General features: G+C 40.4%; 2 protein-coding genes across 4 annotated transcripts; both read left to right on the top strand.

The window, feature by feature from the left end:
- The first annotated feature begins 3,471 nt into the window (after nt 1-3,471).
- On the top strand, nt 3,472-12,222 carry anxa1a (annexin A1a). Its single transcript, XM_035379673.1, has 13 exons — nt 3,472-3,592; nt 4,889-4,974; nt 5,635-5,722; nt 5,933-6,027; nt 6,908-7,021; nt 8,287-8,377; nt 8,912-8,991; nt 9,154-9,210; nt 9,316-9,409; nt 9,583-9,678; nt 10,733-10,791; nt 11,511-11,633; nt 12,020-12,222. Exons 2-13 carry the CDS (start codon nt 4,915-4,917, stop codon nt 12,071-12,073), a joined length of 1,011 nt encoding a protein of 336 aa, XP_035235564.1. The 5' UTR covers nt 3,472-3,592; nt 4,889-4,914; the 3' UTR covers nt 12,074-12,222.
- Nucleotides 12,223-14,794: 2,572 nt separating this feature from the next.
- On the top strand, nt 14,795-23,526 carry LOC118206686 (hibernation-specific plasma protein HP-55-like). 3 transcript variants are annotated; one of them, XM_035379657.1, is made up of 4 exons: nt 14,795-15,577; nt 15,780-16,047; nt 16,625-16,772; nt 23,298-23,526. In XM_035379657.1, the coding sequence occupies exons 1-4, from the start codon at nt 14,818-14,820 to the stop codon at nt 23,499-23,501; spliced, it is 1,380 nt and encodes a 459-aa protein (XP_035235548.1). In that variant the 5' UTR covers nt 14,795-14,817; the 3' UTR covers nt 23,502-23,526. The 3 variants fall into 3 exon arrangements, with proteins under 3 accessions (XP_035235548.1, XP_035235547.1, XP_035235546.1); XM_035379656.1 differs by lacking the exon at nt 23,298-23,526 and adding an exon at nt 17,042-17,262; XM_035379655.1 differs by lacking the exons at nt 14,795-15,577; nt 15,780-16,047; nt 16,625-16,772 and adding exons at nt 21,014-21,813; nt 22,024-22,291; nt 22,883-23,030.
- Nucleotides 23,527-24,743: the final 1,217 nt, after the last annotated feature.

Here is a 24,743-nt window from a genome sequence, read left to right as displayed (position 1 = left end):
ACAGTTAAGGGAGGGGGACTGTAACTCGTGCTGTAGAATGCAATCCCATGAGGCACTGCTACTGTACTTTTCAAGGAGAAAATAAATTTCAAGCAGATGTCAATACCCTGAAATGCGCGATTTGAAAAATAGCGTGGACCGGTTCAATCGTGCGCTCTCCGCTGCACAATTAAAGCCACTCCCTTCGCTTTCTGGAGAGGCCATCGTTGTCTCTCGCACTCGTGAGTAAAGCAAACAGACGGCTGAATGCATCTAGAAGGATGTAGGTGATTCACCTCCGAACAGGTTTAAGTTATGTTTATATTGAATCTAAAACCGGGGTTCAGCTCACGTACAATTGAAACCCTGCGAATCGTGCGTAAGCGACGGCGAAGGCGGAACTTACGCTGTTTCGTGGCCGGGGCGACGGAGACGTTGCGGATTTTCTTCCCGAGGAAGGTCAGAGACAGCGAGACGTTCTCCGGTGCTGGTGAATTCACGTACATGATGGCTCGTGGATATGTGACTTGGTCCACAACCTGAAATGTGAAAACAGAAAAGTCAGTGAATGAAACCATGCATTATGTCATTACCATTCTGACTCATTCACTTATCTTACTGTCGTACAAACATGAGTATAAATACATTACAAAATATTTTTATTATCAACCCAAAACTCTGAATGTTATTATAGTGCTTATGAATTTTTATGTACTTCTTATGTAGCACCATTCATTCACAATGTTAATTTTTGTGCATTTGTCTTTTTGCAGGTTCAACAATCCACAATTATTTATAAGTTGATTAAATTACCTTAAACGATTGATTTCAAGTTGTCCTAAATGTGGCTGCTACATCATATTTTGCAAATATTTTCATTTTATCCTTTATTCCATTGAAAGCTGCAACATCAAATGTAAGCAGGCCAAAAAAAGAACTGTGCCAATTTTTTTTACAGCCCAAAAAACCAACAGTGCCAATTCACAATGTTGGCAATGTCTTCTGGCACTTTTAATTACTATGCAATTTGTGACTGAATGGATGTGCTTGCCACGTGCTCTCATACTGTCTCAATGCTATAAATCATGCCATATAAAGAATACTGCCTCCAAACATATTGTGTTCATCAGTTATATAAGAAAAAAAACATGCACAGTCAATTTTGCACTGAAGTGAAAACTGAAGCTTTGACTGTACAGCCTGTTTTAGCCACAGACAAGCTAAAGCTATTAGTGAAATGCCTCAATAACACGCCGATATCACCACACACCAATACTGCTTGTGTTAAATCAACTTTGTGTCCATCAGAGTCCAATAGGGATAACGTATACTCTAATAGAAGTAAAAGTACTCATTTGAACACAGAATTTTCTGTGTATACAATTAAACTTTAAATGATTTTAGCAACACATTATAGTTCCTGAGATACATTCACCAGCGCTCTGCCACATCCACCACAAAGAATAATTAGCAATATTTTCTATAAATAGCAACAAATGTCATGGCACCATAATCACAGGCCTTATTTGCAAGACTCATTATGAACTTACCGCTTTCTCACATATATGCCTTACCATTCATTTTAAAATTCAAAATCAAGAGCCAATACAGAGAGATAAAGATGGATAAAACAATATCAACACAGCAACAGGAAATACAATATGCAATCCTGTTTCTCTTTTTCTCTTTTGCTTTGAAAAGAAATTACCTTGAAGGAAAATGACCCAGATAACCCCACAGTGCTGGACTTGTGGAGGAGCCTACAGGAAACGTAGAGGAAAACTGTGAGGATGTTTGTTTTTCATGGGAACCAAACTCTGGAAACGCTCGTTAAATATTAAAACCAACCGATGGGATTTCAGCGGGTATTAGTTTGCCCGCGCGGCCGCTGCGGACTGTAAGCAGTCATCATGTTTCCTGTGTGTGAGATACAGATTGTAACCAGATCGCGTCGCTGGACCCAGAAGAACAGACCCCCCGCAGCGACAGCAGCATCCGGGGCAAGACTGCGTGACCCGACTCCGGTTCTGTGGGCAGGGACAGCACCCGCTCATCTCTCTCTTTCAGTACATCTCAATTCAGTAGCGCTATCCTGCAGAGTAGGGTTGTCAAAGCATATAAAACACATGCAAAGTATATGACATGCAGCACCATTAACTATAACAATGCTATTTACCATATAGACATTCATAACTGAAAACAACAACAACAACAACAATAATAATAATAATAATAATAATAATAACAATAATAATCACCATCATCATCATCATAATAATGATATTCTATCAGGTACAGGCTGCATGTGTTCATTGTAGAATTCTCCATGACTTCATAAAATTTTAAGCATCTTAAATGGTCAGTCACTATGCCCCAGGAGGTTAGTGACTATGGGTGGAACTCAGGTATCACCTCCAGTCAAGACGTTGACTTGGCGTGTTCCCTGGTGGTGTGGAACTCTGCCAGCTAAAATTAGAAATACTGAAACAATGGCAGCTTTAAAAAAACAAATTAATTTTTAGTGTATTCTCTTTAACTGTGCCTTTATGTAATCTGTATGTAAGGACATACACAAACACACACACAAACACACACCACACCAATACACACCCACACACAAATACACACAACACAAGCACACAATACGCACGCACTCACATAATTTGGCATCATTACACGACATTACATTTATTTGGCAGACGCTTATATCAAAAGCGACGTGCAACAAGTGCATACCGAATCAAGGGTTTACATCTTCTGTTAATCACAATTCAATAAATTCCAGTTCAACAAGTCCAAGAGGTAATTGTGGTGCATATCAAATCTGTCCAGGAACGACTACCATCAAAACGTGAGTGTGCGATGAAATGCACGATTTAGCCTACCCACATTGCATAGACATTCCATTGCACTCATATGTGCCATTATAATGCACAAAATGTAATCAGATGCTAGGTCATGGTGGGACACAGAACCGGGCTAACGAGTGGAGATACGCTGTAATCTCAGTAGGTGTGTTCACAGGTATTCAAAAATAATAACTGATGCAGAACAGTGAGCGGCCCTACTGTACAACGGAAATGAATGCTCAAGAGAAAACAGACACACGCGCACACACACACAATTTTTCTTATTTTAACAGGAATATCTCAGGGATATCTTACGCACTTTTAATACACTGCACTGTTCTTGTCTTAACCTTTGTATTATTTATTAAAAGAATAAAATCTTTTCCCATTTTTAATAATATGAAAAATACAGTTGCTAATATTTTTGCAACTAATAACAATTGTTTGCAAACATAGTACTAGTTATTTCTCATTGTAGAAAACGAATCATCATTTTTAAAGAGTACACACGTTCGCGCGCACACGCACAGAGAGAAATACAAAAGTTAGGTTTACAAGCGTTAAGTACAGTAGGCTACTTTCCTTTTTTCTTCACGTAATTAAACCCAGAACGTAATAACATTTTCCGTGGTCAGGGAAGGCCCACCACTGGGAGGGGACTTGGCCAACGCCCTTCGCAGGGCGCGGCTTCCTCAACATATATACCCGCAGAAAACTTGTACCACGCCCCTTGAATCTCACTCAGCGAAAACCATTCTCAATCGGTGAGATAAACGTCCTTCTTATAACGTTAACGTTTGAGGCTGGGATTATTGAACTTTATGTTATTTGTGCTTATAAATGCATTGCATTCAGTTAAAGGTGATTTGTTGTAGGCTGTGTCAAAACGTAGCCTATAGGTAGATTCGTTGGATTACTTAAAATGAAAGGGTTATGAATAAAGAATGAAAAAGTAACACATACGTATTCACACTTTTTTTCGTGAATCCGGTGTGTTTGGTGTATTTTTTAAACTTAGAATTTTAATCTAGCTAGTTTTTTTCTCTCCACAAGCCTACTTTCTTCCTCAGATGGGTGTGACGTTGTTAGCCTACCTTATAAATATAAATGTTGCGTTAATGATGCTGATACACATTGGTTACACCAGCCCCAACGTGACCGTTCCTTTGTTTAAACTGAGATGTTGCGGATTTTGTCGAAAGTTTCATAAATGGAAAGTGAACTGGATTTTGGGTGTGGCCGTAAAGTTTTCTCCGAAAATTTTCCTTTTAAGAAAAATAGCGATTGGGATCAGTGTGTTGAAAGGACAAAGAAAGCTACGCTGACTAGAGTTTTAGATTTATTTTTCAAATAAAAGTTGAAAAAAAAAAATCCTTTTGGTTCTTAACGGTAACCTCCCAATTTAACTCTCGTGTAGGCTAATATGTGATCCAGGGGCTGTGTGTTTGGAAAGGAGTGGATCTGGTTGAAAATCATTCATTTCTGCATCGAATAGTTTGCCTGTTTATACACAAACGCAATGTTTTATTTTCACGTATATTTGGGCCTCTTTGATTCTTTAAATTTTATCGGAAATAATTCTACTCACGAGGACACGCCGCCCACGGATACGGAGAATTGTGAGGATATGTGCCTTCAAATGATAACAGGGGAAATACTATAATGACGTGTTGGGCGAAGGTGCAAAATTGAGGACCTTTTACCTCTGCGGCAAACCAGAAGTCTCTGTTTGAATATCAGTACCGACAGCGTTCAAGTTCACGTTTTGTGGAAGACTGTTTTCCCACATGCGATCTGTGTTCAGTGACCATGGCAACCGTGCGTCGCTTTGGGCTGGCACCACTGAACTGTATGGAACACATCTGTCCAGAATGTTTTTTTCTTTTTATACATTTTTATGTATATTTTTGTCTATTTACTGTGGGACAGACTACTTATTTCAACTCTTCTTCATGTCAGTGTTTTCCTTGTAGCTTGTCACATTTGTCACAAGTGTTGCATCTTTGCAGTAACTAATGTAATTTATGGGTTTATGTGTCTGTTTGTCTGTATACGTTTAGGTCCATTCTCAGAACCTCCCTCCAACATGTCTTTAATCAGCTCGTTCCTACAGCAGGTCATCTACTTGGGGGGGACTGATGACTCAGTAAGTATAGAAGTAGTCTTGGTTGCTCCTGGAAACAGTTAAAAGTGTTGTGTGTTTAAAAGTGGAAAATCTTACCCAGCTGTGCACTGGAGAGAGAGAGAGGAGGGGCCAGGGAAGGAAGGAAGAGAGAGTGAGCAAGCGCGAGAGAGAGAGAGAGAGAGAGAGAGAGAGAGAGAGAGAGAGAGACGGAGCGTGAGCGAGCAAGCAAAAGCAAGAACGGCTCGACTAAAACCAGTGATTCAGAGTCTGGAATGTAAGCCACTCCCTTGAAGTACAGCAAATCCACTGGGTCAGAAAGAACCTACCTGCCCGTGTGCCTTTTTCTCTCTCCTGCGAACACGTGCTAGACTGCCTGGTGCCTGACATAAATGCCTGTCATAGTTTTAGAAGTCTCTGATGTGAAAGAGAGAACAGAGCGATGGGATCTGACTGGAAATGAACAACCATTTTCATGATTAATTACAGTTAACCAGTCAAAACACCTGGCACTGAAAATGTGTATACCCACCCACGGAAACATACATAGGCACACATCATCCATGCGTGTGCACATTTAACCTTGCAAATGTGTATCATAACTGATAAAAAAAGAATATGGTTTAGAACACTGAAGGATTGGCCTTGTTTCTGCCGTAACCCCGACGCTGTGTCCATTTCTAGGCCGCTTCTCAGGGGACCGTGAAATCCGACCCAAAGTTCAGCCCCAGCGGCGATGTGGGTGTTCTGGATAAAGCCATCAAGGCTAAAGGTAATGTCGTGATGTCACCATGTGTTGTGGTGGGATGTGAGGAGAGAAGTTAGGCTTACGTGCGTGCGTGCGTGCGTGCGTGCGTGCGTGCGGTCTTGGATACTAAATTTGGCTGGAGCACTGCGGTTACTGCACTCATGCCGTTGCAGTAAAAGCTCTGCGCTGGCCTGTTCTCAGTCAGTGTCTTAACCCCGCTTTCGCCCGGCCCAGGGGTGGACGAGAACACCATCATCGACGTTCTGGTGAAGAGGAGCAACGCCCAGCGGCAGCAGATCAAAGCTGCCTATCAGCAGGCCAGCGGAAAGGTGAGAGACACTGGGGGAGACGCGGGGGAGGCGCGGGGGAAATGTGAGGGAGACACGGGGGGAGACGCAGGGTAGATGCAGGGGAGACGTGTAGAGGAAAACAGGATCTCTCTGCTTGTTTTGACAATGCCAGCTGGACTTTAGGCCTGTGAGTGGTTTCTAACCAACTTGGAGGAGTGTCTTGTGCAAGACGACCTTATACGACCTTTTTATTTATTTTTTTGCAATGCCAGTACTATTTTTTGCATTGATTTTGGTAACTCTTACACTTGTGCTTGGTAAGCAAAAAATGTAAATAAAACCACAAAAAAAAAAGAATGTTTAATTGCAAGTTGAAACTGAAGACCGCATCTGCAGCTTATTGCATCCATGCCTCTGTCTGTGGATCTTCCTCATCTTTCTCTTGTTTAGTCATCCTGCTGACATCCTCCTCCAAGCCCATAATGTTTAGTCAAACAACTAACGCAACCGTTCAAATTCCATTATGCAGAACAGGCAGGGCCACTTGGTCAGCATGGGGGTGTGTGTACTTGTGCATGTATTTGATGTGTGCGTGTGCATGTATTTGATGTGTGCGTGTGCATGTATTTGATGTGTGCGTGTGCATGTATTTCATGTGTGTGTGCATGTATTTAATGTGTGTGTGTGTGTGTACATGTATTAAAATTTGTGTGCGTGTGTGCATGTGTGTGTGTACATGTTTTGATGTGCGTGTGTACTTGTATTTGACGTGTGTGTAGCTGTATGTGTGGTTGTGTGCGTGCTTGTGTGTGTGCATGCATGTGTGTGTGTGTGTGTGTGTGTTTGTACATGTATTTGATGTGTGTGTGTGCATGTTTGTGTGCGCGCATGTATCTGACGTGTTTGTGGGTTTTCGCAGCCTCTGGATGTGGCTTTGAAGGCGGCCCTGAAGGGGGAGCTGGAAGTCGTGGTTCTGGCCCTGCTGAAGACCCCCGCTCAGTACGACGCTGAGCAGCTCAAACTGGCCATGAAGGTGAGCGCTGACCACACCCTCCTGCACCTGTGGTGACAGACAATCAGTGGACACATCTAACTGACAGTAACTAATGTCTGTCAGTGGCACACTGTGATGCACTGTTGCATTTGTCGAACTTATGAATTCTTGTGTATAGGCTCCCTCCCCCACAATCTTGTGTGCGGGATTTTTTTTCTATCATTACTCATTGTGTTGGGTGTGTGTGTGTGTGTGTGTGTCTGTGTGTCAAAGGCTAACTGTTTGCTCTACAAGCCCTGGAGATTAAAAAAAAAAAAAAAAATGGTTTTAAAGAGGAAGAGCGCCTACATTGTTCTCTTTCACGACTGTTATTTAAAGACACCCCATTTCCTCACTCGGGCCTGCCTGCGGAATGCAGCACTGCCGCTATGCTGGTGTGATTGCCGTGGTTACCAAATGTGATTGTCGTACAGCGGTTTCGCAACCTTTTCCGGTTGTGTGTTGAAATTTTTGCTGGTGAGAGGTGGCGTTTGACTTTGCTCTGTTTGTCTGTTATGGTGGGGATTATGGTAGATCTCCAGGGAGACAGGTGGGCAGCCATTTTCTAACCTCATGATCATTTGACCCAGAGAGTCTTATTCTGTTCTGTTTTTTATTTATTTTAAAAATTTTAATTTAACATAAAGAGCTTAACCCAAAGAGCCCCCAGCAGTCCCCTTCTTTTCTGTTCTCCTTCTGCTTGCTTCTCTGAATGTGAACAAGGTAATTTACATGCCAAATCTCCTCAGACTGGATGTGTAAATTGAGCTGTTTGATAGGTCTGAACTCTTACTGTTAGTGGCTTGAAAACCAAAGACTTTTTTTGATACCTCCAGCACTGAAAATAAATAATATTTATAAAAGCAAAGTAATGTTCTAGGGTCAGTTGCAGTGTGCTTAACTGGAGTTGAAACCTCAGGTTTAAACCTCTGGACCACAAAATGGCATTGCAACTGGAACAGCTAATCCTTATTCCACAGCTTTGGATAGCTGCTCCAGTTATGTAGTTCTGTGGTCTTGAGGTTTAAACATATTTACAAAAGCCAAGTTTATAATTTACTTTCAGTGCAAGAGGTATAAAAAAGTTCCTGGCTTTCAAGCCACCAACATAGTATATTTCAGGTACTTTTCCACATCCTGACACAAGAAGGCAGTTACAGGTGTATTTGTTTAGGTATTACAAGCCAGTGTATGGATCATAATTTATTTAGAAGTTTGAATGTATGCAGGAGTTTGAATTGCTGTGTTTGGTGTTGCTTTTTCAGGGTCTGGGGACAGATGAGGATACCCTGATTGAGATTCTGGCCTCCCGGACCAACAAGGAGATCCGAGAGCTAAAGAAAGCCTACAAGGAAGGTGTGTCACACCTGTGCACATTTAAATGAGCTGAACGGGCGGGTTGCTCACTTGTGCGGTTTGTGTGTTTGCGTAGACATGCATGTCTGTACATGCGCACGTGGTGTGTCTGCCTCTGTGTGTCTGTATGTGTGTGTGTGCTTGTTCGTTTGTGTCTGTGCATGTTTATATGAGCGCACATGAGTGTGTGCTCATGTACTGTGCATATGTACCATACATAGTGTGTGTGTGTGCTTGTTCGTTTGTGTCTGTGCATGTTTAATAGAGTGCACATGAGTGTGTGCTCATGTGCTGTGCATATGTGCCGTACTGTGTGTGTGTGTGTGCGCTTGTTCCTTTGTGTCTGTGCATGTTTAATAGAGCGCACATGAGTGTGTGCTCATGTGCTGTGCATATGTGCCGTACAGTGTGTGTGTGTGTGTGTGTGTGTGTGTGTGTGTGTGTGTGTGTGTGAATACATGTGTGCAAAGGAGGCTGAGCCCTCTCAGTGTTATCTGCGGTATGGACACTCAGAGCCCACATGTTTCTCTGCAGAATACAAGAAAGAGCTGGAAGACGACATCAAATCCGACGCTGGTGGAGACTTCAGGAATGGTCTGCTCGCCTTGTGCAAGGTGTGTGTGTTTGCGTGAGTTTTACGTCTGTCTGTCTCTTTGTTAACAAATTGAAGAGGATCCTCCCTGATCAAAACGGCGATTGTGGGGCGGGGGTGGGGGCAGACAACATTTATTGTTGCATCACAGTGATATATCCACTCACTTCATCTTCCACCACAGGCCAACAGGAGTGAGGACAACATGGTGAACGAGCAGCGTGCTGACGAAGATGCGAGGGTGAGAGAACTCTCTCTCCGTGTGTGTGAGAGAGAGTGAGAGTGATGTTTTCTCCTGTCGCACCCAAAATGGACGTTCCTGGTCTGACCGCGTCTCCGCCCCCAGGCTCTGTACGAGGCCGGAGAGAAGAGGAAGGGAACCGACCTGTCCGTCTTCATCGACATCCTCACCACCAGGAGCGCCCCGCAGCTCCGCAAAAGTGAGATCGCCGGGACAACGCTCGACTCTCACGCGCATCACAGGAACCAGAAGCTAACAGAATAAAATAAAAAATAAATATGTAATATGTTTACTTGTGTGAGACTAAAATAAGCTCTACAGTGGAATTTTAGGTGTATGTATTCAAGGTCATGTGTTCTCATCTCTTGCCAGCGTTCGAGAGGTACTCAAAGTACAGCAAAGTGGACGTCGGAAAAGCCATCGATCTGGAGCTGAAGGGGGACATTGAGACCTTGCTCACTGCTGTCGGTGAGTGGGCAGACTCCTGAAAATTCCCCTCAGAATGGCTGCCTGTTCCTAAAAATTTTTTTCCATTTTTATGGAATTTCCTTGTTAAGATAAAGCATTCCTGAGTGACTCACAATGTTTATATAACAAAAAAAAAACCGTATGGAAAAGGGAAGTGTGAGCAGCACAAATACTATTTTGGGTCCTGAGGGTATTGCGTTTCACTTGGTAGGCTGTTGAGACCCTAGAACTGCAGGGTTATAACTGATATTTTGCCAAATATGAGATCTTGATACAGGAATTCACACCTATTGTCCTTTGTTTACATAGTATATTAAAACCTGAAATTATGGTTTCCCTATGGTTCTCTATTCGTGAAAGAATTGGGGGAAGAAAGATGAACAGAAAGTGCAAAAGATGCTAATTGTTAAAACCCATCAGAAATGTTCCTATCTGCCCACCAAGGGGCGCTATAGTGACATCCTACCACTAGATGTCACTGCTGAATCAAAAGGCCGGTGCCCTAATAATGTCTATACATTTTTAAAGTCTTACACTGCAAAGAATTGTATACATTCCTTTACTTTTTTAAATGGTAGTAAAGAATTGCAAATGAATGGTCCCCTTTTTTATTTTTCCAAGAATGTTGTTGTTGTTGTTGATGATGATGATGATGACGTTGAAACCACTACTACTATAACTAATAATAATAATGATAATAATAATTCTGAAAAACTGAGAAGCTTCCAAGATAAACCGACTACTAACTACAGTTAATTTTTCAAGAAAAGAACAGGAATTATACGTGGTACTGACTGCCTCTTCCTGACTGGAGTTTTCAAGCGTAATGCAGTGATACTGTATCCAAGCAACTTCCGCTGATTCCAGAATTTGAAAAAGATTCTGCAGAATAATTTGTGGATTGCGTGTAAAAACAGAGAGTGGGATATTTGTTTGATGCTAAAGGCCTTTGTATGTAAAATGAATATGCAGGGTTATGGTTTTGTTTTTGAAGTGGTATTTTTCTCTTTTTTTTAACATTGCTGCTGCTGTTTTGTTGCCTTCCCTTCTGCAGTGATGTGTGCTGGGAATAAGCCAGCATTCTTTGCCGAAAAACTCAACCTGTCAATGAAGGTAAGCCTTCCATTGCTGTTGTACATATCAGTCAAATGGATTTTTGTCATTAGAACCTTAATGAGGTATGATCCGCATCATCGCTGTACATGGACACCTGGTAGGCTCAAGGAGTTTGCTGGTTTAGTAAATGTTCAGGGGAAAAAAGCTATGGATTTTATTCTATTGCATTTCAGACAATTATAAATATTTGCAAAAGTTAGCCAGCGAACTCCATACATGGCTTGGCAAGCTGTTCTACACCAACAAATTATTTGTGGTGGAAAAATATACTTCAGTGCAAATTTTATGAATTAATTTATGTCTATTTCAATGACAGAACTCAACTTGAAATATTGAGTGCTGTCCACTTAGTGAATCCTCCTACAATTTGGAAAACCTCAGTCAACCCCTCCCACCTCTTTCCCCTTAATTTCGTTTTGCTGAGTCTGAACAGTTAAGTCTTTCTCCTGATCTTAGATTGTGCATTAAGTTATTTGTTCATATCTTCCTGCTTTCATTCCTGTAACCAGTTTAGTTGCCCTCCTGAACAGTTGAGTGTCTATCCTGAATAGCTCTGTTCCGAATCCTGAATCCTCCCGAGATTCTGAATCCTGAATCCTATCTGAGTCACGAATCTTCCCCGAATCCCAAAACCATACCGAATTGGGAGTCTTTCCACCATTTCCTCCCCGGATCATGAATCTCCTGACCTCTCCCCTTTCCTGTGCTGAACCCAGGGGTCTGGCACCAGGACTAAAATTCTGACCCGGATCATGGTGAGTCGCTCTGAGGTGGACCTGGAGAGGATAAAGGAGGAGTACAAGAAGAAATACGGAAAGACTCTATACCAGGACATTCTGGTGAGCTGATATGCCTGAGGGTTGCCGGGTAACAGGTTTGACTGGAAATGTTATTTAATGTGCAAAACGTATGTTTGTTTGTTAACTACTGGATCAGGTATTATTTAAAGAAAAACAAAAATGGTGAATGACCACCATGATGGCAGTTATTCTTATTACACTTTTAAAAAGCCGTGATTGGATATATTGTACAGCCCTAATTGTATGCTCGCTGTTTTTGTGTGGGGGGAGGGGGGGTGTTTAAACATGCCATAGGGGGTTAAGAGATTGAGTAGAGGGGATAGAAACAATGGCTATAGGAGGTTGATGCATTGAGTAGTAGTAGCAGTTGAAGCCGGTATTAGCATGATGCAATATGCTGATAATTCCTTTCATGTTATTTGAAGGATGACACCAAGGGGGATTACGAGAAGATCCTGCTGGCTATCTGTGGAGAATGAGAACTGATCCTCCTTACTCCGGGAAGAGGAAAAACAAAAATAGCATTTACTTATTCTGCTTTTCATACCCAGGACATGTGCATGGCAAGCATCAGTGGAGTCTGGATGACCAGTTATGTGCAAATAAAGGTCTTTATATTGATAGCATATTACCCTGTCTGTGTCTTACTCAATACCTCGGTCACTCTGTGATAATTTGTTTCCCAACGTTTATTTGTTTTCATGTGACAATATTTGTGGCATGTAAAATATCAAAATTAAGAACGCACAGTAAAAACATGGCACTGCCACTTTAAAGAGCTTAATATTTGGTCTATAAGTATAACTATGGGAAGTAACTGTATTTATGTTGTCATTTACACTATTATGCTTTATGTGGCAATTTAGCAAAAAAAAGTTATTTACTCGTGAAATTCTGTGGGTTAGCCTGAATTGTTACTGAAGCTTTGCAGTTCAGCTACTCTGATTTTCACCTTAAGGTTTGTTATTTAAAAAGAAAAGATGGCTTCATTCAGAACTGCATGCACCCTAACCTTATAACCTCAGGGTGCTGTGTGTGTAAACCATGATGACGTCTGATACAGTATGTCTGGCCAAATTCTAGAGTTGGGCTTTGCTAGGGAACAAATAGTCATTTTCTTCCCCTGGCTCGCTATCCTGTCTGGGTGTGGCTCTGATGGCAGATGGTGATACAAGCAAACTTAACCACTGGCCTATAACGTAACGGTGGCTGCTTGCTATAACCAATCAGATTGCTAGAAAGAAGTAACACACACTAACTTCAGAATGTCCAGAACACCAGAACCCATATCTCCGTAGGAGAGTGGCAGTCGATCTGTGCCATCTTTGGAACTGGTGGACCGAATACAACGGGACTACAACAGCTCCTGCTTTTGCCACTGAAAAGTATCCTGTGAATTTACTGTTAAATTTTGAGGAGGCTGAAGGTAGACCTGTCCCATGTTCGTGTTTTTCACAGTTGTGACAATATTTAAATAGCAGTCTACTGCCTACATGTTTGGTTTGGCATTTACCCAATTAGTCTATGCCAAAGATTTCAACTCAAGCCAGTTCTCCTGGACCCAATCTATTACTGTGCTATATGACAAGACTCATGGACACCTCATTTAATATATGTAGCCACGATGGGGGTTATTATGAATATAATTTATATGACTAAATATTTGTAATTATTTCTCATTACTGCCGACAGATTATGATTTGTAATTATTTCTCGTTACTGCCGATGGAAATGTAATTTCAGGAGCCACCATGACATAATTTTGACAGTGAAGCATGGAGGTAAAAAAAAGGTTCATAGAAAGATGAATAAGAACACAACCAATCGCAGGTATGAATCCTGGGACTACACGTTGACTTCATCAGTTCCAGTTTGCAAATCCATTTTAATAGAGACTGCTGAAAACATGGCAATATAGTGTAAAATACATTTTTATTGATTGGTTGCTGATAGTTATAAAATCAGTGATGTAACACACGGGTGCTCTCTGAGGCGTAAGATGGGTGCTGTTCCAACGGAGTTACAGGAAAGCCCTATAGACCTGCTGCCACACACGTTATAGCATAGTGCTTAAACGGCTGTACTTCTTATGGTAAACTCGTAGTTCACTTTAAGATTCACGGCTGAGGTGCCGCCAGTCTTTCAATGCGTGCTTAAACCTAGCATGCTTTTAATCATTCCCAGGGAGCCTTGCTAACATTGCTGGATAAAGATTGCACAAAACCGACAGTGCCTAGTTTTTGAGGCCCGTGGATTTCAACGTTTGACTTCCGATTACAATAAATTTAATATGTGAAAAATTTAAACTGATGGAAGTAGACAAAATGACACTCCCCTGGCTCTTCGCATGCGGTGAATTCCATACTGCTTTTTAGTTGGTATGTGTATCTATTATGAGCAGTGGGGGAATTTAAGTGAGGTGAAGAGTTGTGTCCTGGATGGGGCTTAATATATATGTGTTTCATCACAGGCATTTAAAAACATATTTTATACTTAGTTTTGGTATGAGCCCCTCATTTATTTGCAAAATATCATGTTTAATTATCCCAGCGAATAACTTTGGCAGCATGTCTGTTTGTTGGTTAACGATTGCACAAATCCAATATGTGGTTTTGTTCAAAGTCTCATGCCTGAGCAAACTTAACGTGATATAAATTCAGCCATGAGGACACAGACGGACAGTGTCCATAACCAGAGTGAGGTGAGTTCCAAAATGATTTTCTTTCAAGTTGCAATTATTTGTTATAAGTAAGTGATGTGCATCTCTGCTTGATTGTTACTCGATTGTTACTTAATTGTTAAGTACTGCGTCTTCAGATGCATGTAATGGATCATTGTTTCTGGGGCTTGACATTAAGGTTTTGGCTCACCAGCCACTGTGGCAAGTCTTATTATCCACATGTACACATCAATATTTGTATTTGAAGGAAAAGGGAACACACAAAAACATATTGGAATTGTGTGACTTTTTTGGAAATGTAATGTCAAATATATTTTTCACAGATGTATTTTTAAAATACATTTCATTATCTCAACAGTGGCCACAATATGCGTGTTTGCCAGTGTTGATGATATTGCAATGTATATTTAAATATTGTAGGATATTCCTTTTCCATTACATTTTCTTGTAATACTGAGCACATTAATTTTGAAAAAACTTAATTAATAGAAATAGTTTTTGTAATGATTTTAATTAAAATAATAATTATGTGTTTCGACAGTTATGAAGATGAGGGCTCTCCTGCTCTTGTGTGTCACACTGGCTGTGCTTTTGTCCATCGTTCAATGCGATAGGCAAAAGGGACGCACACCCCACCCCCGTCCCCATTCTGATGGGAACGATCATGATCATGGTCACGGCCATGGTCACGGTCATGGTCACAGTCATGGTCATGGTCATGGTCATGGGCACGGTCATGGTCATGGGCACTCGCATTCCCATGGGAAAGGGCATGATCACCATGCCAACGGAAGCCTGAAGATATACCAGGAGAACCGCGACTTTGCTTTCCGTCTGTACAAGCACATCTCCGCCCAGCCCGATTCTCAGTCCAAGAACGTCTTCTTCTCCCCACTGAGCGTGTCCGTGGCCCTGGCCGCTCTGTCCTTGGGGGCCAGAGGGAAGACGCACCAGCAGCTCTTTGAAGGTCTGGGCTTCAACAGCACAGACATCACTGAAGAGGAAGTGAACCAGGCCTTCCAACACATCCATCACAACCTCAATGAGAAATCAGACGTAGACCTCTCGCTCGGGAATGCACTCTTCATTGCACAAAACTTCAAGCCACGCCCTGAGTTCCTGGAGAGCATGAAACGCTATTACCTGTCAGAGGGTTTCAGCACCGACTTCAGCAAGACTGAACAGGCCAAGGAGCAGATCAATAAGTATGTGGATGAAAAGACCAAGGGAAAAATAACACAGCTGGTTGAGGATGTGGATCCCCAAACAGTAATGTATCTCATCAACTACATATACTTCAAAGGTGAGGGGCATGTTACATAGAGCCTCAGTTTGAATCCTTTTCAAAACAGGATTTTTTCAAATATATGGTTAACTTTAGATGCCTGTCTAGAAATCAACAGTTTTGTTTTTTGTAAATCTGTAATACATTCTGGTCACTGTGCCTGTTCAGTGTTTGTCTTGTAAGCTTTCTTTAAATAACACATTTACATTGTTTCCTGCAGGTAAATGGGAGATTCCTTTTGATCCCAAAGCAACCAAGGAAGACCAATTTCATGTTGATGATAAAACAATCGTTCCTGTTCAGATGATGTATGAAGAGGACGATTTCCATGTTTTCCATGATGAAGAGATCTCCACTCACGTTCTCCAGCTGCATTATAATGAGTCTGTCTCAATGATGCTGGTCCTTCCGGAGAAAGGATTGCAGGGTCTGGAGGAAGTAGTCTGCAAAAACCATTTATGGAAATGGATCAGATCTGTGAAGAAGAGGTAGCCTTTTTTAATCAAGTGGATTTAGAATGTGGACCCACAACACACAAATATCCTTCTCATATGGGAAAATGACAACTTGTTTACTAAGTTTGTTAAAAATGTTTAAAAGCAGCAAATATTACAACATAAGAACAAAGCTGTTAATTCTGATGAAAACAGGTCATGTGTAAACAGTCTTTTGATGTGTGCCTCAATCTATCTAACGTACAAAAAAGCGATTTGACTCAAAAGGCAACATTGATTAATTGCAAAGAAACTTTTAAATTTCTGCCAGTTCTTTTGTTATCCTTGTTTAGCATGCATGGTAAAAAGTGATATAAATTTTCAAACTGTGCAATATATTATGTAGTACAGTTTGTAAAAAAATGTATGTAAGATTTAGAACACGCATTATCTGCTTTTATTTCTTCTTGTACTGTTTTAGTATTTCCAATACATCTACCTCTGTTTTACAGAATGCACTGATATTTGGGACATGGACATGTTTTTATGTTTTGTAGTGAAGCCAGTGAAGTGTTGAAAATTATATTTATTTATATTATCCTTAATTGTGCTACCTATGTTACCTTCACAGGAAGTACATGGTGTTTGTTCCAAAACTTTCCCTGAAGACCTCGTATCAGTTGAAAGACATCCTGTCTGGAATGGGAATCACTGACATATTTGAGCCTACTGCAGACCTCAGTGGAATATCAGAGGATGGGAAATTGGTTGTATCTAAGGTAGGAAAAACCTGAAACTCTCTAAAAAAAATGAGGGCCAGCACAAAGACGTTATTTCTTCATATTCCTCCTGGATAAAATAAAGTGCACTGACTTTCTTCAACAAAAAAAAACTGTACCAAAAAGCCTGTCTTGTGCTGGTACTGTAAATACATCCCAGCCAGTAAATTAGCTTTCCCTGTATGACGAGGCTATTTACTGCATATCTTACAAACACAGCATGTTCAATATGTCTGTATTTCTGAAGTATGTGTGCTGTGTTTCGCTAGGTTGTTCACAAAGCTACCCTAGACATGGATGAGGCTGGAGCAACAGCGGCCGCGGCGACGGGAGTCGAAATTATGCTGACTTCAGCCCAATTCCCTAGCACCCCTGTCTTGAAGTTCGACAAACCTTTCATGGTTTTCGTGCTCAATCGCGAAACCAGAAGTGTACTGTTCATGGGCAAAATTGTGAACCCAGCAGAAAAATAAAATGATTGTACTATGAACATGTGTTGATTTCATTGAACTGACAAATACTGTAAATACCACTGTGGAAAAGCAATGATTTCCATTTCAAGATTTCTAACACTACAAACAAACCATTACTGACAAAAGAATGCATACAGGGGAGTTCTCATTTTCACTTTGATATCAGTAAAAGTACTGCATAAATATAATATATTATTATTGTTATTATTATTATTATTATTATTATTAGTAGTAGGAGTAGGAGTAATAGGAGTAGCAGTATTGCTCTCTTCAGAGTATACCCCCAGGAAAACAGTCATTAACCTTTTTTTTACTGCAAATTAATTGATTTTTATTTCTGGGAGTTGGCTGCTTATGTTGTAATTTATTTATTTTATTGTTTTGCTCACTAAAATAATAAATGGTCTAACCAGGTAAGGATGTGATTTTGTAATCTGTTAGTAAAAGCAAATATTAGAACTAATTAGTCTCTAATTACCCTACCTGTATGTCTTTGGACTGTGGGAGGAAACTGGAGTACCTGGAAGAAACCCATGCGAACACTCAGAGAGGTCCAGGCCGGGATTCAAACCCAGCACCTTCTTGCTGTGTGATGACCTCTTGATATTAATTATTATTATTACCCCCCAAGCAAGTCAATTGATTGTTTGTTTATTTATTTATTTATTTATTTTTTACCGCACCTTAATTAATTTGTATTTCTGGGAGTGCTTAGTCAGCACCTAACCTTTAGCAAGGGACAGTATGGTATTTAAACCAGAATAACATAGTTAATGTCCTTTAGCTAACATTAGCTGCAATTTTATGTTTGCTGCTGATGAGTTAGTCATAACAAATATTTTCTTATCAGAATGTAGAGCTAGGTACTTGTTAACTGGACAGCTATCTGGCTACGTAGATACTTGGCAACAGAAATGTTTTTTTATTTGGTTTGGGTTAACTGTTAGAGTTAACGACCATTCATTACTGACCATTGATTCCTGGTATGAAAGATAAAAGCTATGAGGAAAGACTGAAGATACTTGTCCTCTTCAAGCTTAGTAAAAGGAGACTCAGGGGTGATTTGATTGAGGCTTTTAAATTAATAAAGGGGATCAACAAAGTGAACCACTAGATATTCTTCAGGTTGAGTTCTGTTAGTAGAACTATGGGACATAAATGGAAATTAGCAAATGGTAAATTCCATACAGACATTGCCCACAGCCATACCTCCATGCACTCTGCTCCTGCCAAATGGCTGAAGCTAAGCAGGTGTGGGCTTGGTTAGTACTTGGATGGGAGACCACCAGGGAATACTGAGTTGCTGCTGGAAGTGGTGTTGGGTGGGCCAGCAGGGGGGGCAATCTTCCCTCTGGTACAAATATGCTCCAGTGCAGTGACGGGGACACTGTGCTGTAGGAGATGCCGTCTTTTGGATGAGACGTTAAACCGAGGTCCTGACTCTCTATGGTCACTAAAGATCCCATGACACTTATCGCTAAGAGTAGGGGGTTCCCCCGTGTCCTGGCCAAATCCCAGATCTGGCTCTCGCAAACTTGCCACTAAAAATCATCCCCAGACTTAATTGGCTAAATAAATGTTCTCTCCCTCTCCACCTTCGCTAATTTGTGGTGAGCGTTCTGGCGCAAATTGGCTGCTGTGCATCACCCAGGTGGGTGCTACACATTGGTGGTGGGTGAGGTGAGTTCCCCTTCACTGTAAAGCACTTTGAGCATTTGGAAAAGTGCTATATAAATGTAATTAATAATAGGAAGAGTTTTTTCATGCAGAGAGTAGTCAATGTGTGGAATAGCCTGTCAGGTCATGTAATAGAGACAGAAACTCAAGACTAGGCTTGATACAGTGTTAGATACTATCTAGTCTGTAGGTAATCAGAGCACTAATTCAGTTAGGAAAATGGCGAGCATTGTTGGGCTGAATGGCCTGTCTCATCATTATGTTATGTTATGTTATGTTATGTTGCATGCATAAGCAATGCAGCTGACGCTACTTTACATTGTGTTACATTACATTTAGTTGGCAGATGCTTTTATCAAAAGTTATGCACAATAAGTGCACACCGAAGGTCCTTGGGACTACTTCAAAACACAGGTCCGATAAGCTACAATTCCCATTATGTAACAGTTATCCATGGCCATGAACATATTCCCCAAAGGGATATTTCACTTACAGGGCAACATTTATGAACTGCAAAGAAACTTTTCGATTTCTGCCAATTCTTTTGTTTAATTATTCCCAGCGATAGCCTTGTTAACATTGCTTGAGAAAGATTGCACAAAATCAACAATGGATGGTTTTTAAAGTCAATGGAGTTCAAAGTTTGACCTCTGATTAAAGTAAAGTTGACAAATTCAAATTTCCACATGATGGTAGGAGAGGACATTTCAGATCCTTAGTATCATGGATACAGTGAGTTCCATACATCCATCCATCCATTATCTATACCCGCTTATCCTGAGCAGGGTCGTGCGGGGTGCTGGAACTGATCCTTCATTGGGCGAGAGGCAGGAATACACCCTGGACAGGCCGCCAATCTATCGCAGAGCACACACACCATTCACTCACACACTCATACCTATTGCCAATTTAGAGTCTTCAATTAGCCTACCTGCATGTCTTTGGACTGTGGGAGGAAACCGGAGTACCCGGAGGAAACCCATGCAGACACAGGGAGAACATGCAAACTTCGCACAGAAAGGCCCCAAGCCGAGATTCGAACCTACGACCTTATTGCTGTGAGGCGACAGTCCACTGCACCACCGTGCCACCCGAGTTCCTTACAAATTTTTAAATTTCCTTCTGCAGATATGTGTATATGTCATCGCAAGCAGGGGAATTTAAAAGAGCTTAAGGGTTTTATGCTGGATGGGGCTTTACACATGCCTTTATCATGTATTTAATGAAATGTATTCAAATATAGGCTATTTTATTTATACTTTGTTTTGGTATGGTCTCCTCTTTTATTTGTAAAATTCATTTTCACTAATTCCAGTGAATAGAACAGAATAACTTTATTTTACCTGGGGTGAACTTTAACTTGGTCAGCATTTCTGATTGTTGGCTAATGATTGCACAAATCCAATACGTGATGTTTCAATGTAACCCATTTAGTTCAAAGTCTGAAGCCTGATCAAACTGGACACTGTATATAAATTCAGTCATGAGGACAGAGACAGTGTCCATAACCAGGGTGAGGTGAGTTCAACATGTATTTTAATCAAAGTTACACATTTTAAAAAATAAATATGTGGTGTACATCTTTGCTTGATTATTTACTACAACTTCAGATGTAAAAAAATGGATCATTGTCGCAAAGTACTTTATTTTCAGCCATAATAATACACGACTGTTTCAAAGTACATCATCAAAATAATAAACTTTTCTCATTATTATGCATTCTTATGAATGTAAATTCTTAGGTACTGTATTTACAGTTACAAAAATTGTCTCATTGTCAATATGTGAATGCCTCAGATATTGCATTGAAAGAGCCCAAACATACTGCAACATATTGTAAACGTGCTCCCTTTTGGGAAATATTATTGGAAATATGTTACAGATGTGTTTTCTTAAAATGTATTGCAGTATCTAAATAGTGGCTATAATATGTGTATTTGACGAATATTGTGAAGTGTTGATGATCTAGCTATTCATATTTCAATATAGCAGTATATTCATTTTCCTTTGACTATTCTTGTAATATTAAGAGTTTTAAATTTGAAACAATTTTATTCATTAATATATATATATTTTACAATGCTAGTAATTAAAACAATTATTATGTGTTTTGTCAGTTATGAAGATGAGGGCCCTCCTGCACTTGTGTGTTGCACTGGCTGTGCTTTTGTCCATTGTGCAATGCGACCATAATGGTCATGGGCACGGTCATAATCACAGCCACGGTCATGGGCATGATCATGATCACAGCCACGGTCATGGGCATGATCATGATCACAGCCACGGTCATGGGCATGATCATGATCATGATCACAGCCACGGTCATGGTCATGGGCACTCACATTCTCATGGGAAAGGGCATGAACACCATACCAACGGAAGCCTGAAGATTTACCAGGAGAACCTCGACTTTGCTTTCCATCTGTACAAGCACATCTCCGCCCAGCCCGATTCTCAGTCCAAGAACGTCTTCTTCTCCCCTCTGAGCGTGTCCGTGGCCCTGGCCGCTCTGTCCTTGGGGGCCAGAGGGAAGACGCACCAGCAGCTCTTTGAAGGTCTGGGCTTCAACAGCACAGACATCACTGAAGAGGAAGTGAACCAGGCCTTCCAACACATCCATCACAACCTCAATGAGAAATCAGATGTAGACCTCTCGCTAGGGAATGCACTCTTCATTGCACAAAACTTCAAGCCCCGCCTTGAGTTCCTGGAGAGCATGAAACGCTATTACCTGTCAGAGGGTTTCAGCACCGACTTCAGCAAGACTGAACAGGCCAAGGAGCAGATCAATAAGTATGTGGACGAAAAGACCAAGGGAAAAATAACTCAGCTGGTTGAAGACGTGGATCCACTAACAGTAATGTATATCATCAATTACATATATTTCAAAGGTAAGGGACATTCTACATAGAGCCTCAGTTTGAATCTTTTTCAAAACAGGGGTTATTCAAATCTCTGGTTAACTATAGATCCCTGTCTAGAAATCAACAGTTTTGTTTTTTGTAAATATGCAATACGTTCTGGTCAGTGTGCCTGTGCAATGGCTGCCTTGTAAGCTTATTTAAATAACACATTTGTTGTGATTACTTGTTTACATGCAGGTAAATGGGAGATTCCTTTTGATCCCAAAGAAACCAAGGAAGACCAATTTCATGTTGATGACAATACAACCGTTCCTGTTCAGATGATGTACAAAAAAGACAATTTTCACGTATTTCATGATAAAGAGATCTCCACTCACGTTCTCCAGCTGCATTATAATGAGTCTGTCTCAATGATGCTGGTCCTTCCGGAGAAAGGATTGCAGGGTCTGGAGGAAGTGGTCTGCAAAAACCATTTATGGAAATGGATCAGATCTGTGAAGGAGAGGTAGCTATTTCAAATCAAGCGTTAAGTCGATTTATAGTGTGAACCCACAACACACAAACATCCGTCTCATATGGGGAAAAGTCAACTTGTTCACTCAGTTTATAAAAAGTATGTATACAGAATTTTAAACCATAAGACATAAGACCGAAACTTTTAGTGGTGATGAAAGCAGGCCACGTGTAAACAATGTGCTTCAATTGCTTATTGCCTGAAAAGGAGATTTGACTGAAAGAGCATTTCTAAACTGCAAAGCAACTTTTCAATTTCCAATTATTTGTTTAACTATTCCCAATGATATCCTTGTTAAAATCGCTGGAAAAAAGCAATATAAATTTTCAAACAGTGCAATATGTAATATAGTGCAGTTTGTAAGAAATGTATGTAAGATTTTGAACGCACAGTAGCTGCTTTTATTTCTTTTTGTACTGTCCTAATATTTCCACCAATATTAGTAGAATTAATTTGCATCATATGTGTGCTGATATCTGGGACATGGACACGTTTTTAGGTTTTGTAGTGAAGCCAGTGAAATGTTGAAAATTATACTTATTTATATTATTCTTAATTATGCTACTGATGTTACCTTTACAGCAAGTACAAGGTATTTGTTCCGAAACTGTCCCTGAAAACCTCATATAAGCTAAGAGGCATCCTGTCTGAAATGGGAATCACTGACATATTTGAGGATACTGCAGACCTCAGTGGAATATCAGAGGATGGGAAATTGGTTGTATCTAAGGTAGGAGAAATTTGAAACAGCTTTGAAAAAACTTAGCGTCAGCACAAAGAGGTTATTTCTTTCAATTCTTCCTGGATTTAATGAAGCGCATGGACTTTCTTAAAAAAAAAGAAAACTCTAAAAAAAACCCTGTCTTGTACTGGTAAATATCACCCAGTAAATATAGCTTCCCTGTATGAATAGCCAATTTACTGTATACTGTACCTTATAAACACAGCGTGTTCCATATGTCTGTATTTCTGAAGTATGTGTGCTGTGTTTCGCTAGGTGGTTCACAAAGCTACCCTAGACATGGACGAGGCTGGAGCAACAGCGGCCGCGGCAACGGGAGTCGGAATTGTCCTGACTTCAGCCCCATTCCCCAGTACCCCTGTCCTAAAGTATGACCGTCCTTTCATGGTTTTCGTGCTCAATCGCGAAACCAGGAGTGTACTGTTCATGGGCAAAATTGTGAACCCAGCAGAAAAATAAAATGACAGCATATGAACGGCTCAAAGTTGTCTCAACGTTTTTATGTCAATGCACAGACAAATACTATAAACACCGCAATGGAAAAACTTGTGATATGCATTTCAAGATTTTTAACCATGCAAACATACCAGTGCTGTCAGTCTTTTGCATTATCCTAAAAGAATGCATATAGGGGAGTTCTCCTTTTCACTTTGATATCTGTAGTTGAAAAGTACTACATTAATTTAATATATTATTGTTATAATCTGTAAAAGCAAACAATCGGACCACAGGCATAAGAACACGCTCGCGCTGAAAAAGAGGTCAGTTTGTCAAAGTGCACTTCGGTTAAACGGATGCTCAAAATAGATTTGACTGAAAAGGTAATATTTGTAAATTGCAAAATAACTTATCAATTCCTGGAAAAGATAGCACAAAGTCAACATGGCATGGTTTTTAAGGCCCACGAAGTTCAAAGTTTGACTTCTGATTGAATTAAACTTATGAAATGCAAAATTTAACCTGATGCCTGCAGAAGAAATCCCGGTTCCTTGGATGCAGTGAGTTCCATAGTAATTTTAATGAGAAATAAATTTTGTACTGCAGATAATGTATGTATATGTAATGGCAGATGGGGATTTTTCAGGGAGGGGGAGAGTTTTATGTTGGATAGGGCTTATTCCATGCCTTCTCTGTGTATTTCTTCAAATGCCTTTTCAAATATAGGCTTCTTTATTGATACATAGTTTTGGCAATCTGTCCTCTTTTCTTGGTAAAATCTTAGGTTCATTAATCCCAGTGTATAGAAATGAATAACTGTATTTTACCCCGATTAACTTTAACTTGGTCAGCATTTCTGTGTGTTGATTGCACAAATCCAATATGTGGTTTAAAAAAAACCCCATTTAGTTCAAAGTCTGATGATGATAAAATTGAACATCGTATATAAATTAAACCATGAGGACAGAGACAGTGTCTATAGCCAGAGAGAGGTGAGTCCTACGTTTATTTTAATTAAAGTTTTAAAAAACACATTAAAAAAATATATGTGGTGTGCATCTTTGCTTGATTGTTAACTGCAATTTCAGATAAGAAAACGAATCATTGTTGCTTTATTTTCAGCCATAATAATGCATGATTGTTTCAAAGTACATCATCAAAATAATGAACCAGAATGTACAGGGAAATCAAGATGACCTGGATGGCTTTTTTCTCATTATTATGCATTCTTATATCCTTATGTTTTTAGGAACAGTACCTACT

This window comes from Anguilla anguilla, chromosome 10, assembly GCF_013347855.1.
Source record: "Anguilla anguilla isolate fAngAng1 chromosome 10, fAngAng1.pri, whole genome shotgun sequence".
Classification (NCBI taxonomy): Eukaryota; Metazoa; Chordata; class Actinopteri; order Anguilliformes; family Anguillidae; genus Anguilla; species Anguilla anguilla.
Note: the sequence above shows the minus strand (reverse complement) of the source record. Positions and strands in the feature narration are given on the sequence as shown.